The sequence below is a fragment of the Poecilia formosa genome, unplaced genomic scaffold (assembly GCF_000485575.1).
Source record: "Poecilia formosa unplaced genomic scaffold, Poecilia_formosa-5.1.2 Scaffold232, whole genome shotgun sequence".
NCBI lineage: Eukaryota > Metazoa > Chordata > Actinopteri > Cyprinodontiformes > Poeciliidae > Poecilia > Poecilia formosa.
Window position 1 is genome coordinate 350,043 of NW_006800171.1, and position 15,297 is coordinate 365,339.

Below are 15,297 nucleotides of genomic sequence, written 5' to 3' on the forward strand. Positions count from 1 at the left end.
GCCTATTGACCGTTATTTTACTTGTGGTTACAGCAGATGGTTTGCTAGGATCGTTTGAACTGCCTGTTGTCTGTGGGAAAACGATACAGTGGAAGTTGTAGCTTTTCACACTCATCTGTGAAAGGCCGTAAACACGGCAGGGGTTTTAGGCTTCTGATAGAGGGTCAGAGACAGCTCCTGGTTGGATGAGCAAAGATACGCCTTATTTGAATAAATTAAATACAAGAGGATAAAACTTTCTACACAGAAGTAACAAATCAGATTTGCCCTTGCAATTCTCCAAAGATGTCTTTCCACGCCTTTGCTTTTCTTTCTTTCTTTCTTTCTTTTCCATTTATGTCAGGTAAATGAATGTATGTCTCCGTTGCTCTGCAGTTTCTGGTGTAAGTTTGTGCATTGTCTTACTTCTAAGTTTATGCATTGTCTTATATTGGATTAAACTCTGTAATTCTGTGATGTCAACACGCATTGTTGTTTTCCTTGTGGCTACACGTGGCCCGCCGAGAGGACCTGGGATCTAAAAGGAAGAGAGAGAGCCAACTTTTTTCCAAAGTTAACCTATTTTAGAAATTCTTCCTTAACAATGTGAAGAGAGTAAACTTCTTCAGGCAGGGTGTAATTTAACTCACTGCTTAGATAGCCTGACGTTATAGCACCACCTAGGAGAAAAAATAAGCACTGCACTTTCCAGGGAAGACAATTTTGAAAAGTTGCTTATAATAAAAGGTACTTTACATTATTCTAACTGTGGATTGTGGTGTTAATTGCTGCACATTTTAATCATAATCATAAAATATAATCTTGTATTAATTGCAATATCACCATTTATGGTCATATTAATTGTAGCAGATTAAATAAGAAAAATGGATTCCATCCTTTACATATGTGCTACTGTTATAAGCTAAGACAGCAATAAATGCTTCTAGGGAAAGACATTTTCCCTATGACTAAATAATTTTTAGACATGTTCAAATCTCAGGACGTATTTTTATTTTTTTTAATAAAATTCCTTGCTTCAGCTAAAGAAGAAGAAGAAGAAAAAAAAAACACCTGCTGTGCATTTATGTCACTCGGTTTACTCTGATGATACCCAACAATAAAATCCTGTGGAACAAACTGCCTTCAGAAAACATCAAATTAGTTAGCAGTCGATAAATGTGAACCTTAAAGAGTAAATTCAGCAGTAATGCTAATGTCCTCAGAAGTTTCCTTTAGCACGTCAACGAGGGAGGAGGGTCAGGTAGAAAAGTACTTAGAGCCAAGAAGAAGAGGAAGAAGGCGCTCCGCTCAGACGAAGGGAAGCTTAAGCCTTGTGAACTTAATGTGGGAGAAAACTAACATAAGCACATCACCATGAGCATACCGTGGTAAAACATCTCGGTAACGGCGTCATGCTGTGGGGATCCTTTTCTTCCACAGGCAAATTGGCCAAGCTAAACAGAAAAACACTGGACAAACAAGATGCAAAAGACAAACCCCAAAACAATGCAGCTGCAATTGCAATTGGAAAACAACCCTACTGCTATCAATTTAACAACTACGCCAAACTTAATATTGGTGTATCAAATACAACTGCTATAAAATTCATAGAATGTTATGGTTGTAATATGAACAAGGGTTTGGAAACATTTGCATAGAACTGGATACCAAGCGGGTATCCAAATATCCCTCGTCTTGCCAAGTTCAAAACAATACAATAAATGAAGAGCTTAACTTTTAGATTTTTATTTGAAAATTCATTAAAAATGATAACTTGTCTCCTTGCTCCGACTCCAACATGTGAATTTACTGGTACAGCTTAGAGGCACAGATTTTATTCTTTGGGAGGATTTGAATAAAGGACTTATGATGCAAAGAGACAGTAAAAATGCAGCACTTTTTGTCGACTCCACAATGAAAATGAAATTTAAAACAGAACCAGTCCTCGTTTTTATATATACGTATATCTATCTATCTATCTATATATATATAAAAAAGGAGAGTGAAAAGCCATGTGTACCAGTTTCAAAGATATTTTACAAAAGAGTGTCAGATGAAGTTTGTTAGTGTTGACAGGTAAAAATCTACCCAAATGCACTTAAGAGTGATAATAATGTAATCTGTACCATACATACACCAAGACCCAACCTATACATCCATCTTATATCATATTTTTTCCCACTGTGTTGGTAAAATACAAAAAGAAATACCTTACAAAACACATCTTATTGTTTTGGCTTAAACATAGTACCGTTACAAACGTAGTGTACACATCCTATACATCAGTGCTCCTCAGCTTAGCACATTCTTATCTTTAACTCATGTGGAGGTAGAAAAACTCCAGCAAGCCCACACAGTCAGAGTAAAGACAGTCTTTTTGTTTATAAACCTTTTTTTTTTCTTTTAAAAAATAAAAATACATTTTATTAACAAAAAAAAAAAAAAAAGTGTGAAACTAATTTGTTATTTCCAAAAAACATTTGGAGCCAGTCTTCCAATACGTTTTTACCTCCCCCGCCCCCAGTATGCATCACGGAAAACAATTAAACTAATGCTTCTATAATATTGCTTTCTCCTTACATTATAGTGTTTAAAAAATAAATACGACATGCACGTCTTTACATGTAGTGCATTATTGTCTGAGACGAGGCAGACTATCTGCAATAAGATCATCCTATCTTTGATCAAATCGATTAAAAGTCCATGATTTTCACGTAACAGAATTTGTACCTTTCAAAGATACAGAAACAATAAAAGACGCCAATGTGGCAGGTTACAATGACACTCACATAAAATCACTTGTTTAGAAAACCTATGCTTAAACTCGTCTTACGTCAGTCTTGCCTACGATGTTAAAAACATGCTTTACCACAGCTGATTAAAAACGCTTTAGCCGGATAACAAAAAGTCCCCGATGGAGTTTTGAGACCGTTTTTCCAATTCGTTCCTTTTCTGCAGTGTTTTACTCCACGTCAATAAACTCGTGTTTCTAACTTGGAAAGCAAACAAAACAGAAAATGAAGAGAAAGCTAAGCAATGGCATTTGGCACGTTGGGAGACGTTGCCGCTTGCTCTGTTTGCCGCCTGAAAAATGTACACATCAAACAAGCAAAAGGTACGACTAAAGTGTGACGGTTGGTCTAACAAAAAAAAGAAGAAAAAAAAAAAAGACAAGAGTGTTTTCAGAGTAAAGGAGTTGGGGCTCTGTGTGCCGAGCTGGAAATAGTGTTTTTAAGCCGTTTGTATCAAAAGTCAGATGAGTCTTTGCACCAGACATGCTGCTAGTCATTGACGAGGCGATACACATGGTACTGAGCTCCATGTTCGCTTGTGGACACTTCAAACACGAAGGCAATGCACAGCAGAGTCTCCTGGGTGTCTCTGTTGGACACCACCTGATGAAGGACAGAGGGACAACAGGAAGATAAGGATTTAACAGTAGCAATTTGTGGTAAACAGTAAATTCAAGAGAAAACAAAGTATGAATTAAACTTCAGTAGGTTGAAGAAAATTTGAAATAATTTTAAGTGACCTTTGTGTCTATTTTGCTTCTGGTATGAGAGCAAATTGTTTTTGCACTGAACCTGCTGAACTTAACTTACTGAATTTTACTGAATAATCTTTACGGTTAGCATAACAATTATTAACAGGTTCTAGGAAACTACTGAAATCTGTTTTTTATGCTAAACCTTGATAAATATAAACTCTATAAAAACAAGTCATTTTCTTCTTACAAGTAAATTTAACGCTACAGTCTCTATTAATGCAGTTTGAAGGGGCGGTATTATGCATTTTCCAGGCATATAGTGCCATTTTATACCACAACCAATTACTGTCTGTTATGCTGTATATATCAAACTTGGAAATTTGCCAATGGATTTGAGTCCCCATGGCTTTTTTGAGGACTGGCTTGTTGGTACAATCTGTAGCATCGCAGGCGTCTTCAAACCCTTTGAATACGCCATCAAAGCGACGATTGTGTTTAAGGTGACTGAGGAAATTTGACGTGCTAAACACGCCGTTTTCCTTCTCGTAGAAATGTCTTTCAAAATTTGTTAAACAAAGCCGGCTTATTGTCTTCTAAACCCTTAAAGTGGTTCCAGACTTCTGCTGCAATGCTCTCCGTTTTCTGACAAGCCTGACTGCATTCACGTGGTGCTGGAAGTTTCCCAGTTTTGACGAGTTTTTATGTTTATATTTCTGTCATCTGTGCGTAAACCAACATTTTGTTTTTATCCATTATGAATATGCTATCAGATTTAGTAAAATACCTGCAGGATGGTGAAGTTCTCGAGTACACTGTTCATCATGTATTTCTCTGGCAGATGCTTGAGTTTGTGGATAAAGTTGATCATGTATTCACACATCGGTGAACGATGGATGCGGAACATGTACTTTCCTCCCTCGAACTGAGCGTGTTCTGTCTGCATGGGGGAAAGAAACGCACACGAGCGTGTATTAGAACACACATGAGACTAGCCTCTCATTGTTATTTCTCTGCATCAGAGCAACCGTGGCTTCTCTCACCTCAACTTTCTCCACCACCTGTTTTCCGAAGGAGCAAACCTTGGTGGAAACACTGATGGTGATGTTTTCGGTCCCACTGTACTGGCTGCTCACGCCATAAAACGCACTAGGGCCCTCCTCAATGTCACCGCTCAGATCCGCCTGGAACAAGGACACCAGCCAAAACTAAATAAAGAGCAAGTAAAGACGTTCCCGATGACAAATAATAGCTACGGAAGCTCGTTTGTTGCGCCGTGTATCAGAAAAAAAGTGTGGCTCGGTGTTGCGTTGATTCTTCTAATACATTTCTTATTGACTTTTTGATTAGCAACATGAAAGACAGAGCTCCAAGATATCCTACTTAAATATTATCTGTCTGGTGGTATCTGATGTTGTGTGATTAGCCTCTCATTTGTTTTTCCGCTCAACTCTCAGAGACAACGACTCTCTTTATGTACTAACCCAGAACTTAACGAGAAAGAACGCATTGTGAGGCCCCTTTTCGTACAGCTCCTTCAGGCCTCCTTTCTTTTCTGAGAACTTGTCGTAAATCTGTCTCACATCTATGGACTCCAAAACTGGGTCGCTGTAGCCTGGATTTGATGGCCCAATGTGAACAAAAAGGTGTTTATACTGCAGAAAAAAAAAAAAAAAAAAAAAAAAAGAAAGTCAGAGAGAAGAATACAGCATTGTTTTTTTTCCTTCTACGCACGTTTGTTTCGTTATCACAAAGTACCGTCTCTCTGTCTTTTTGAGACTCCATAAAAGCAGAGTACTCGAGTAAACGTAGTTTTGCAGAAGCGATGGTTCTGTCTTGCCAGACTGGAGCAGCGATGGCTGTAGGCCGAGGCGGCGGCAACGTCTCATAACCTGTTGTGTGATCACACATAAAAAAACATTTACCTGGGAGTATCTACATTTAATAGGTAAATAAAGGGTTGGATGTGGAGTCTTACTGATTGGTGGAGGGACAGGCGCTGGTAGTGTGGTGTACGGAGGCTGTGCAAAGGGCTTGATGCTATAAATGTTAAGAATTTAAAATTACAAAAGAAAAAAAGAAAAAAACAGAAGGAAGAAACTCATCCAATTATGAAGCTCCGACTTTCCCTGCCATACTTACTCCTGAGAATGTCCAGGTTGTCCTGGGACTGGGCCGGGCCAGTACTGAGCAACAAGACGGAATGGAAACAAGTCATAGAGCATTTAGATTTTAGCAGGAACATCAAATAAAAAAATAAAAGTTCAGGGTGTCTAGTTTTTGTTAAGGGTGCTCCAATCAGGAGCCGATTGTCAATTACGAACCGCAGGACCTGCTGAGACAGACACCGAATCAAGAGATGTCCCAAAGTTGACCTCATGGTGTCAGGGTTATTAAAAACTGATCAAATAATTTACAGACAATGCTTCAAATTGTTTTTGTTTTTGTTGGGGGGGTTTTTTCTGACTGCTGTGCATTAAGGCTCCACATCTGCTCAGTTTTCATTTAAACCAAACTAATTTGTTGGGGGAAATCTCCATTACACTTGTGATAACAGAGCGACTCAGTTGGTGTCACTGGAAAACTTCATAAAAACAAAGATACTGAGCTGTTTTCTCCGCGTTAAAGAATAACTCTTCATCTGTGATCAGTGCTGTTCTGTATCACTTTTTTCTGCTCACAATATCCAGGGTTTTCACACATCTTCAAATGAAAAATTCAATCCTTCTCCATACTGTAATTTCCAGAGGTTTTGGAAAGTTTTACGATCTAAATTTAAAAAGGTATATATATATATTAAAAAATAAATAGAAAAGTGAAGTCAGAAGCTGCGTGTGAAGATAGCCAAAATTAGGGAATAAGAAAAAAAAAAAAAATCCTAAACTATGACATGTATGGACAAATTGAAAGACAGGAATTTGTCTGGATGAATTTAAAAAGGTGTGGGATTATTTTTATAATGATCTGCTGAAAGAACAAGCTAAATAGACTACAATTATGTCCGTTACTTCTAAGTACTTTTGCTGCCCTCTGGTGGAATCTGCCTAATGCTTAAAAAAAAAAAAAAAAAAAAAAGTACATTCTCCTACAAAATACCTGCCTGCATTTTCTGATCCAACATTTTCAGGTGACCACCAATAAAAATCAATCGATACAAATAACTGGCAATGAAGGCCTGCTAACTGGAGCACCCTTAGTGTGTGTCTCACTCTGACTGGTGGAGGGAAGGGAGTCTGAGGTTTCATTACACTCGCTGACACAATCTGAGCCGACGACAGGTTGGCCACTGTCTGGAGTGCCTTATCTTTGGATACCTGATCCTAAATGAAAGAAGAGACACACACAGAGTAATACACAATGGTAAAAAACCATCAATTTCTATGCAGGTTAACGTGAAGGTCAGCAACTTTTAAAGGATAATTTTATCCAGTAGGCCAGCCAACATTCACTTAAGGTCAGCAAGATGCAGTTACTATAAAGGACAAGACATGAAAGACAGCAAAGCAGAGCTAAGAAGCAAAAGCTGGAGGCGTACTAAGTTGGAAGAGCTAAACCATCACCAGCACTTAGCTAAAGCCACTAAAACCAAAAAAAAAAAAAAAAAGCAATGAGTAGAGTTTTTGAGTATGGCAGTAGAGCTGCGATACGAACTAGCAGTAATAAAAATGTAATGCCAACCACACAGCACAACAAAAGCCTGAAGCAGAGAACTGGAGTTGTGTAACCAAAAACTTACCAAGTTCATGGCCTACGGCAAAAGAGACATGTAATAAATTCAATTTAGTACACTCAAAACGAAGGGGACAGATGTTGGGTAACAAAAAAACTCATTTGGGGCAGTCATCACTCTGGGTTACTCTGAACTCCTCACAAATGTTGGGATTTTAAATAATTCATTACGCCCAAAGAGCCCAAAGTGTGGCAGGAAAATCAAATCTATGTCGAGTCGAAACTTTCAGCAGTAACAATAATAACAGTAATAACAGTGTAGTAAAGAAAAGTTTGCATTGGCGGTTGTTGACAGTCTTCATGAGAAATGTTTGTTTTGTCGGACTTGAAAATGTCTGACTGACATGGTGTGTAATGAGTGGAGACGCTGTTGAAACTAGGCTGGAATAATTTACCTACCTTCTAAATGATGAACCACAAAATGCTCTGGAGAAGTCTAAACATTTCACTGGTAAGTTTAAGAATAAACTCAAGCACAAACTAGAGTCAAAACCTTTTATCCTATGTGAAAACTAACAAATCAGGGGTGGGTGATATGAAAAACTTTCACAATATTTTGTGGTATTTATTGGGACAACAATAAAAGCGACAAAACAGTATAAACAACTTCTTTGGAAACTAACTGTATTTATCATATTTTTTAGTTATTGATTCTTACTGACGTTCTTATGGAATCAAAAAGTGGAGAAAATGGTAAATATAAAAATCCCAACAGTACAGCCATTTTGTGGAGTTTTCAAAAGCAAATTCCATTAATTGGAATTTGTCATAAAGATACATTCTTATCATATTTTTTCCCAGATAAAATATATGATAAATGCCCATTCTTAATCAGCCCTAACGGGTGCTTACATCCAGAAATGTATTTAATTTTTAAAAAGCAAAAAGTCAGTGCAAAATGATGGTAGACAACACTACGCTAAAGGCTCAAGGGACAAACATGAAAAAAAGTATAGAAAGAAAAGGAAAAAATACTCAAGAATGGGAAGACAGATCAGGTTTTTCTTCAAAGTGTAACCCTCAGTGAGAGGAATTTTACAATGTCTTTGCTAGCGTGTGTGTGTGCGTGTGTGTGTGTTTGTGTTTGCAGGCATGAATGCACTTTATCATACACATAGATAAACTAACCAAGCAAAGTAATCTCATGCAATTATCTGCCAGATGTCCTGAGCGAAACGAGCAGGCCAGCAAACTCCCATGCATAGACAAAAACTCTTAGCAAAAAAATCGAATCCCTTGAAAAGCCACAAAATAAAGTTTTTCTTTTCTTTTTCTTCCCCATGAGCAACAATAGCAAAACTACAGCCAGCAAGCAAACACGGGACTTGTGACACAAAGAAAAAGAATGTATCTAAATGTGCGCGTAACGCATGGCTTCACTTCTGCATCACTAACCGCGAGTCCAAATTAAGGTTTTACTCTCATGCAGCTAAAAGCAAGATTAGCGGCAGCAGAGCGTCGCCACAGAGCCTAAATTAATTTGACATGCAGCCATGCAAATTAGTTGATTATTAACAAATCTAAAGGTGTATTCCACAGTTTCCCAGCATGCAGCCTTAGGGGAGAAGAAGGTTTGCAAGAGCTGACCAGTGACAGTCCTTGTGGTCTGGAGCTATGACCAATCTGCAGTTGGAGCTTTAACAACCAACAAGCGCTTTTTTTGTTGTTGTTTTTTTTTTTTTAACTCTATGACAATACAATAGGTTTAGTAAGATCTGAGCGACATGCAGAACAACGCTGCCAGCACTGCAAAGTCAGTACGCCTGTGTACCTTCAGCTTAGACTGAAATTCACGAGACTTTCTCTTGGCCAACACTTGCAGGTGACTAGAGACCTGAAGAAAGACAGGATGAAGGGGAAAAGGATGGAAGGAAATGGGGAAAAGAAGGAGGACTGTAACTACGGAGGACAGAGAGAGTCGATGCCACGGGAACCCACCTTGATGCTCGCCTGGTATTCACGTACCCGCTTACGTGCCAAAACTTGAATGTGACTAGATACCTTTGGGGCCAAGTTTAACCCCATGAAAACAAAAAGGAGGATCTTTCAATTTAGAAACAACCAAGATCAATGGCATCCATTTTTGTGCTTTTCTTTTTTCTAAACATGTGTAACGTTCTATAAAAAAATAAATATAAAAATCACAGCTGGAAATATGCGTATCGTCCAGAAATATCTGCATCTCTTACCTGTTTGCGAGTACGTGTCTTCCCAGTTCGAAGCTTTATGTAGCGAGCTATCAGCTCATTTCGACCTAGGATCCAGAGGAGAGAAAAGTGATTAAAAGAAGCAGCAAAAAGGGAGCTGAGCACATCTGTCCCGTTTTAATAAAGTTTACAAGTAATTCAGTCTTAGTTCTACACCAAGTTTGATAACATCAGCACCTCACTCAGCACTATCCCCTCCAGCCACAAATTTGTCAGCCCCTAGTTCACAAGATGCCGCCCTGGGCAGTTGCCCAAGTCGCCCACATCAGAAACTGACACTGCAAGTGCCTTGTAGTAAAGGACTCACAGAGCGGGTACAGTATATTCACTGAAGCCAAAAGCTACAGTTAAACAAAGTGAAATCTTTTGTTTTAATCCTTTGTCTGTTTTACAAAAGAAGCAAGTGCAACTTTACTGATGGCTCTAGTTAAGTGTAAGAAGTCTCTGAAAAAAAAAGAAAAAGGCTTTTGTTGATCCAACCCAGCACTCATTACACAATTATAATCTCTGGCAGGCTTTGCATATCTGTGGCTTCACAATGTCCCCATTAAAAGCTTCATAGGCCTGGTTTGGCCTTCCTTCCTGGCAGAGCTCCAAAACAAATGACAAATAGGATGCATGAAAAAAAAAAATGAAAGAAAAAAAAAATGTCTGCACGGGTGACTACAGACTAGCCTGTTCATCACGTTCTTCCTCTGCCTCATCAGCTACAAATCAGCCATGATGATCTGATCGTAAAGTGGTGAGCAACCCACTCTGCTGCAAGGAGGTTAAGTGGAGGTGTAACGGTTGATGTGTAGCAACATCATCAGCAACCAACACCACGTGTTGTTCTTGGAAGTGACTGAGCCCCTTGGGGACTCTGGATGAGTCACATCAGTTAACTTACCAGCAACATAAAATTCCCCAAAAATCCGCAAAAAGAGGCTGACTCAGACAAATCAGACCACTCCAATTCCCCAAACACAAGGACACAAAGTCCTTCCTGCCTTCTGCTGCTCCTTATAAGGCCAGCGACTTTTCCTTTGAAGTAGTTGATTGCAAAACTGAAAATGAGGAGCACAGGGCATAAAAACAAAAGACCCAGAAGCAAAACTGGAAGCCTGGGGGATCCTTTACTGGCAGACAGAAATGTTGCCTTTTAACTCATTGTAGATTAAATAAAGGACCGCTGTTCATTTTACAGGGGCTGATGTAGAAATAACCTCCAGAATTTTACTCCTGGGACTTTGTGCCAGTGATGATCTCACCTGACGAGGCCCGACTGCCCATTTGTTCCTGCTCTGTCATCTAGTGCACACTTACCAGTTGGTGTTGCTGTGTGACACATGTATAAAACACCAAAACTAGCCACTGCAACAATTGGCTAGAGCGAGACATGGGCCGGTCAGCGGCCGGAGGTATTCAAAACTTTATAAAGTTCAGTTTAAATACTGATTACGTTTATCCTCCTGCGATTTGAGAATCTTTTATTGATGTGCCAGGGAAACTGTCGGAGTTTTCTCCAGCATCATAGAAAAGCACATTGATGCACAGTGAAGGTCTGTCAATTGTAAATATAAATGCAGGAGAAGAAACGTTTATCTCTCCTAATACAACAATAATGTTTTTAACTCTATAGTTGGCAAGTGACTAAGTGTTTTGTACTGTAGCCTGGCTACCTGAGCAGATAGCCCAGCTTCTCAATTAATATCAGTTATATTTTATACTTGCATTAGTCGAGGGAGCAGAGATACGAAAGGTAATATTCAGTGCATAAAACATGTAACATTGTATTCACTCAAAATATTTTTGCTCAAGTCAGTGGATCAAAATCATAATAAATAAATGTTAAAGAGATGAAACAGTAGCAATTAGCTAATTTATTCCCTGATCAGCTCTAAATCACAAACAAAATGGTCAAATAGTGAAAAGTAATAATCTTGTTTCCAATTTACCACTGCCAACATTTCTGATCTATAAATTATTTAACTAAGATCATGAGTTTAATATAAATTAAATAAAGGTTAAGAACATGTGTGTTGCTTCATAAATTGGGATAACGTTGTAATTTGTCAGCCTTCTGTTAATGAAAACTACTTATCTCAAAATTTGTAACATTTTTTTTCTTTCTCATCTGAAATAGCTCCAGATAAAAAAAACCCCAAACATAATAAACAAACAAAAAAAAAAGGAAAACATATGGTAAAACCTCAAAGAAAACTGCAAATTGATATTGGACAGAACATGCCTGTCAAAGCATATTCAAGCTAAATATTACAACAACAACACAGCAGCAATAATCAACGTTATAAGATTTCAGGAGCAGTGGGCGTTCCTCGATTTCAGTTTATTCTTTAGAAATCTGACTGTCCAACGGCAAGGAGCAAAGACTTTACAGCCGCCATTAAAACGGTGCATATGACAAGCATATCTGGGCCATTTGAATCACCAACAATTCATGTACAAGAAGGCAGTCCTGCAGGATAAGCAACTTTTGTTGCAAGAATGATATGAAAAATATTGTGACTAACCCTCCCACTCCGACTTTATCATTTCTTGTGGGGGAGAAAACAACGAGTGGGAGTGATGTGTCAGAAGCAAGTTCCACACCTGAATAAACTTCTGCTAGTTTTTAAGTGTTTTGCAGTGTTTTCCCTACCATTATCCAAGGGGAGGGTGGGCACCACGCCCCGCTAACGAGACCGCTCGCCTCGCAGCATGTGGTAATTAACGGTGTTAACAGTTAAAAGTTATTGCCTTTACCAGCATAAGTACCGCTGGTAAAGACGGTACTTTACCAGATCTCGTTAGGGCAGAGAGATCTGGCCCGACTGCGCCAGATCTCGCCGTGAGCCGTTTCTGTTCCTACGTGGGTCGCTTAGAGTAGACGCATCATCGTGAACTTTCAAAAGCGCCGACATCAAAGTTGATAAAAGCTGAATGGAAACACGCGCTTCTACTCCGTAAGTTGGTTAGAAAATGATGAACTGCTGTTCTGTGGAAACAAATGTGGTTGTAATAATAAAAATTAGCGCAGCTTTAAAGCGCCACAATGCTGAAACAAGCTTATCTGTTACATAGGTGTTTTTTGTTTTTTTTTCCTCCCTCACAGCACATCACCGAATGAAGTAAAGGCTGAAGCGGATGAAAATGCAAATACATGACTGATCAACAATGATGGGACTCTCCGATGTGAGCCAAAACCTTCATTAAGATATGAAGAAAATTCTATTGCACATCCTTTTCTTAAGGCCCTGAATGCACCCTGATGCAAGCAATCAGAGAGCACAATGAACATGCACGTATATTAAGACCGGATAAAGCAGAGAAATGTAAACAAAGTTTTAAGCCATCAGTACATAAACAAAAAACAAAATGCCACTTTCCATGGTAACGCCAATTTGACTTAAAACATCAACTCGCTCTATCATTTGATTGCGTTACTACTGGCTGCCCTCTGACCCCAAAGCCAAATACTCCTGTCCAAAAATACCTGTAAACAGATCACTAGTCGACAAACTAAGAGGTCTCTGTAAAAAGGTCAGATAACAAAACAAAGCTCTATAATACAGATACGGTCGATAAAAAACCTTGTGGAAGCGGTAAACATAAACAAACTGGACCTCAGCAGGTTCTAAGTTTAGACCCCAAGGAAGGTCATTTTTGGATTACATTGATAAAAGCGAATGTTTTAAAGTTAAAATCAGTTTTTGTTATTTTGTTTCAAATCTGCAGCAAGTTAAAAATAAGGAACAGAAACAAAACCTGAAAAAGTGAATTCATATAACCCAAGAATGCCTTTTTCATGACCCCCACCGACAAAGTGTGGCTAGAAATGAGATGCTAACCAAACACTGCTTCAATGACCAGAAGGCACCTTGGCAAACTGGAACATCAAAAAGTGCATTTATTTCAGTAATTCAACTCAAACTGTGATCATCCTATTTTATATAGGATCATTACATACAGGGTGACAGATTTCAGAAATAATTTAGCTAGTTATGGATTATAATCAAAACCCTTTATTCTTATTACCAGAAAAACACCAGACAAGATCAATAAATGTTACGTCAGGCCTTCCACAGCAATGTGGAAAACAGCTGACTTGACAGTTGTTCAGCAGACACTCCCTCAGAAGGAGGATAAGTCACACAAAGTTCTACATCCCAAGCATATTAAAGGAAAGCTTGGTGGAAGGAAAAAGGCTGTCAGAAAAAAAAAAAAAAAAAAAAAACGTGCACAAGTAGCAGGAGTTAAATCAGCTTTGACAGGATTGCAAAGCTAACCCCAGTCAAAACACTGTGAGGGAGATTCACAACTAGAATCAGCGCTTCAAGAGCCAACACACAGAGACATCTAGGACAGGAGCTACAAATGTTGCCTTCCTCGTGTTAAGCCAATCCTCGGCCGGACAACGTCAGGAGTATTTTGCATGAGCGGAGCAGAAGAAAAGGAGTGGAGTGTTGCTCAGTGCTCCAAACTTTTTTTTTTTTTTTCTTTTCCACAGAAAAGTACATTTTGTATTTCAGTGGAAATCAATGTCCCAGAGTCCAGAGGAAGGCCAAAATCCAAGCTGCCTGAGGCCCAGTGGGACGTTCCCATCACCAATGAGGATTTACAGGAGGTATTTATCCGTCTGTGTCGGTCCACTAAGTTTTACCGACTCTAAAGTCACCCCGGATTGTGAGAACTTCATGCTTCCCTCTGCTGAGAAGCTCTATGGAGAGGCTGATTTCATCTTCCACAGGACTTGGCCCTTGCCCACACCCCCAAAAGTACCAATACCTGCTTCAACGACAAAAGCATCGCTGCGCTCGATGGTCAGTACATGTGCACAGGAAAAATTTTGCAGAAAGACAGCTAATCCAATTGAGTTCATACACTATATTCTCCACTGATACGCCATATCCAGTACATTATTTTCAGTAGGCCAGCAACAGATTAAGGAATACGCCCACTTTTGACAGTTTTGTCTGTGATTATGCCGTACTTAAGACGTAGAAGACGGGAATTTAAGGGGTGAAAAGAAAGCTGGCCCACCATAATTATCTCAGGACAGAAATCTTCTTACCATACATCTTGCCCTCATCTGAAAGTATGATCTTTCTCCTCCCGCATGGAGGGTAGATGGCCAGCGCTTCTTGAAAGCTCTGCTCGATGTCTGGACTCCAGACGCCTTCAGGGTCGCCGTCCAATCCACGGTCAGCCCCATCTGCCAGTCCCTCTCCGTTCCCGCTCTCCTCCTGCGCCCCATCAGGGCTGCTTCGGCAACTCCACTCCGACGCAATGATGACGGTTCCAGCTACACACTCACCTGCAGCACACAGCACATGAAATGTCGTTATGATAATTATTAGAGCGTTTTCTACTGGGGGAAATGGGCTAAAAATGTGTGTTTTTGCAACAACATCTGTTAGATTTAGCGTGATGGACGCGAGTCGTTTATGATTGGTGTTCATTTAAAACCTAATTATATCATAAACAGCATAGAGGGGGGGAAAAATGACAATTTAGAATGAGTTTTCCCTTCACATTAAGAACATCTGAGTAGAATATACCACAATACCAGAGAAAAGAGAAGTAATCATTTTTGAAGGGGGTAAATTTAGACTAAAAGAGCCTGCAATCAGCAAGGTTTACAGCAGTGGAAGTAATAGTCCATGACTGGTTTGAAAACGCAATCAAAGTTAAAAAAGAATATCTTAAAATAAATCTGAATATACAAACTGAAAATGTTCCATGTACAAGTAAAAGCAAAAAAAAAAAAATGTCATGGTAAAGAGGATTCTCCTTCTAGACCACAGCACAAACCAGCAGTGAGAAGTAATTACTGCCAACATTAACAGCTGCAGAAAAATCTAAGGATTTACATAAAGAAAGGAAAAACTGTCCCATATATATATATATATATATATA

General features: G+C 39.1%; 1 protein-coding gene across 8 annotated transcripts in view; it reads right to left on the reverse strand.

Moving 5' to 3' along the window:
* Positions 1–1,709: 1,709 nt before the first annotated feature.
* Positions 1,710–15,297, reverse strand: part of tead3a (TEA domain family member 3 a) — a 17,530-nt gene continuing 3,942 nt past the window's right edge. The window contains exons 2-14 of one of the 8 annotated variants that reach the window (XM_007568876.2): positions 14,453–14,695; positions 9,382–9,446; positions 9,131–9,193; positions 8,964–9,026; positions 7,200–7,211; positions 6,673–6,783; positions 5,606–5,649; positions 5,442–5,503; positions 5,222–5,355; positions 4,948–5,118; positions 4,507–4,647; positions 4,251–4,403; positions 1,710–3,374 (exon numbers count right to left, since the gene is read on the reverse strand). In XM_007568876.2, the coding sequence (XP_007568938.2) occupies positions 3,261–3,374; positions 4,251–4,403; positions 4,507–4,647; positions 4,948–5,118; positions 5,222–5,355; positions 5,442–5,503; positions 5,606–5,649; positions 6,673–6,783; positions 7,200–7,211; positions 8,964–9,026; positions 9,131–9,193; positions 9,382–9,446; positions 14,453–14,695 (1,376 nt within the window). In that variant the 3' untranslated portion in view covers positions 1,710–3,260. Of the gene's footprint in view, positions 3,375–4,250; positions 4,404–4,506; positions 4,648–4,947; positions 5,119–5,197; positions 5,356–5,441; positions 5,504–5,605; positions 5,650–6,672; positions 6,784–7,199; positions 7,212–8,963; positions 9,027–9,130; positions 9,194–9,381; positions 9,447–14,452; positions 14,696–15,297 lie in introns of all 8 variants that reach the window. The other 7 variants (XM_016680097.1, XM_016680094.1, XM_016680092.1 and 4 more) reach the window with 7 other exon arrangements.